This window comes from Platalea leucorodia, assembly GCF_965183815.1.
Source record: "Platalea leucorodia genome assembly, chromosome: 4".
NCBI classification, from domain to species: Eukaryota; Metazoa; Chordata; class Aves; order Pelecaniformes; family Threskiornithidae; genus Platalea; species Platalea leucorodia.
Genome location: NC_138826.1, coordinates 2,137,501 through 2,140,000, shown reverse-complemented (window position 1 = coordinate 2,140,000; position 2,500 = coordinate 2,137,501). Strand labels below are relative to the sequence as shown.

General features: G+C 40.0%; 1 protein-coding gene across 5 annotated transcripts in view; it reads right to left on the bottom strand.

Annotated features, from left to right (window-relative positions):
- Nucleotides 1–2,500, bottom strand: part of EBF3 (EBF transcription factor 3) — a gene marked incomplete at both ends in the record, with an annotated part of 119,476 nt that overhangs the window by 31,764 nt on the left and 85,212 nt on the right. For all 5 annotated transcript variants that reach the window (XM_082311346.1, XM_082311347.1, XM_082311348.1 and 2 more), the window contains one exon: nucleotides 1,978–2,104. In XM_082311346.1, coding sequence (XP_082167472.1) covers nucleotides 1,978–2,104 — 127 coding nt within the window. The remainder of the gene's footprint in view (nucleotides 1–1,977; nucleotides 2,105–2,500) is intronic.

Sequence of the window (2,500 nt, the reverse complement as noted above, 5' to 3'; positions counted from 1 at the left end):
ATCTTTTTATTTCCTTATTGCTGGGATATAGGCTTTTGTCTCCCTCAAAAGGTGTTTTAAATATATATTCCCATTAAAGTGTTGTTAGTAATGGAACTTTATTGCAATTTAATTCCAGCGGGAGAAGCTCCTGACATTCTCACGATTCTTTTGAACATCTTTACTTAGCGACAAAGACAAAAGATGACCCCAGGAAAGAAGAAACGAATGGCTTTCCTTACAGTTTCATACATATTTGCATTTACACATTCTAAAGAAGTTCAAAACAGCAAAATTTGCCAAATTTGCAAAATCTGCACCTAAGAAATCAGTTTAAGACATTACTATAAAGCAATTCAAAATTCCAGGACGGTGCACTGAGAGCCAGAGCGTCATCTGGTTCAGATCTGCAGCGCTTCCCTGTGTGCAATGGAACCGCACCAGCTCGCAACAGCTAAAATATCTGGAGCTTAGTCTAAGGCTTTTAGTTCATTCATTTTTTATTGTGCTGAACACTTATCTTAGCTAAATAGTCATACTTGTCAGGATACTCTGCTGAAGCTTTGCATGGAGTGTGTCCATAACAGCATTTTTAAGGCTGAAACCGTGACCGCATGCAGCCCCACCTACAGTTACCGCCTTTGAAGCAGGCAACGAAACAACCTCTGCTTTCGAGATATGTTGTTAGCACCAAAAGCACCACGGGCACCACCATCCCATTTGGTAACTCTGGTAGCAACCCAATCAGAAAGATCAAGAAAATGTAAATATTCTCTCCCTTGTCAGCCAGAAGTGAGGCACCCAGGTGTGAATGCGAGCACTGGTTTTGCTCAGGTTGTGATTTCTTTGGGGATAGATGGAAGATAGGAATCTCAGATGCTACCTTCACTTAAAAAGTTCATTTCAGCGATAGATCTTAGGCAGACAGAAAAACATATCCACGATGCATTGACTGTTTAAAAAGTCCTAGCTTAAAACTACCCAGGAACACACTTTTCCCATTAGATCTAAATTAATAGATAGAAACAGTTGCAGTCTAGTGGGAAAATATTCATCAAAATGCACATCATCTGCACATCATCTGCAATCTGCATTATCTCCCCAATAAGCAGCAAGAACTCTCCCCGAATCCCTGCAGTCTGTCAAGTAAACAGTTAAAGGCTCTTTGTTTTCAAAAGAGAGATTGATTCATCAGATCAAATTTATTACCTAGAATCCTCATCCAAAAGTACGGTAAATTAAATTGCTATTTCTCCCTTTTCCCTCCCAGCACCTCAGTTAAATTCACTGTTAAATGCCAGAAAAATTGTAATACACATTTGAGATAAAAAGCCAGCAATACTTCATCCCAAAGTAAGAATTTTCATATTAAAACCACTGGAAACCACAAAGTTCCGACTTTTTCTTGTGCTCTTGTAAATTAAAATCAAATGTATTTAAAAGAATTGGCACAAATAAATCATTCCCAGGCTTGTGAGTTTGTATCCCAAGTTTCAGGTCTGAAAGAATTTTGAGAGCCAGATTGTGAATAAGGTTGGATAAAGTTATTTGGATCCAACAACAGCTACTTGAACCGGTGCCTAAAGCTTCAACTGAACCTTTAGGGAAGTTCATGAAGTTTGGACAGATAGTCTGAAAAGTATTTTTCACCACTGAATACTTCTTAACTCCTTTTTCTGGCTGGAGCAGAGTAGGAAATACCGTTGTTAATCTATTTCTGGCCAAAATGAAAACAGGAAGTAGCAGGCATCTTGTGAGAGAGCTTGATCTCAGGAGACATCGAGACACTTTTAAGACCCAAGAGGCTTGGATAGGCACCAGAGCTTCTGGGTGCCCATATGAACAGGTATTTTGAGGTCCAGCTACCATCAGTTACATTCCTTGCAAGACACATCCTATTTTTCAACAGCATTGTAATGTTAACGCTTTGCATTGCCTGTATCTCATTAAGAGATGGGAATTATTACCCTGAAAGGAGTAAGGAAACCGTACACTTACCAGTGTAGACGAACCGGCCGGGAGCACCTTTGCAGAACTGTTTGGATTTGTAGGAGAGAGTTACTTCAACAACTCCTGGAATGTGCCGTGGTGGTGTTTGAACTCTGATGGCGTGGGGTGTTATCAGCTATAAAAATCGCACAGAAAACATACCTTAAGTCAAGATGGCACTGATAAGGCTGATGCCAGCCAGTTTACATAATTCTGAAAATGACTTTCGGTCGTACTCGTCTCAAAATTCTCCCTTCTTGCTGTCACGTTGGAAGATATGGGTCCTACAGGTTTTTTTAAGAAAAAGCTCTGTAAATGATCCTTGGTTTTCGTTTGCAGGAAAGGCCACAGGGCATCATTCATATGAAAATTGCCTCCATATGTCTCCTTAAGGCTACTTCTAGTAATTTTAACACTAATTGTCCAATTGTACTGGGAGACCTCCTACAGCAAGTCTTCCACTAGAGGGCCATGATGTGCCTCAAGTATATTTCTCTCCGTGTAGTCAATTGTCACATGTGAATTCATGGTT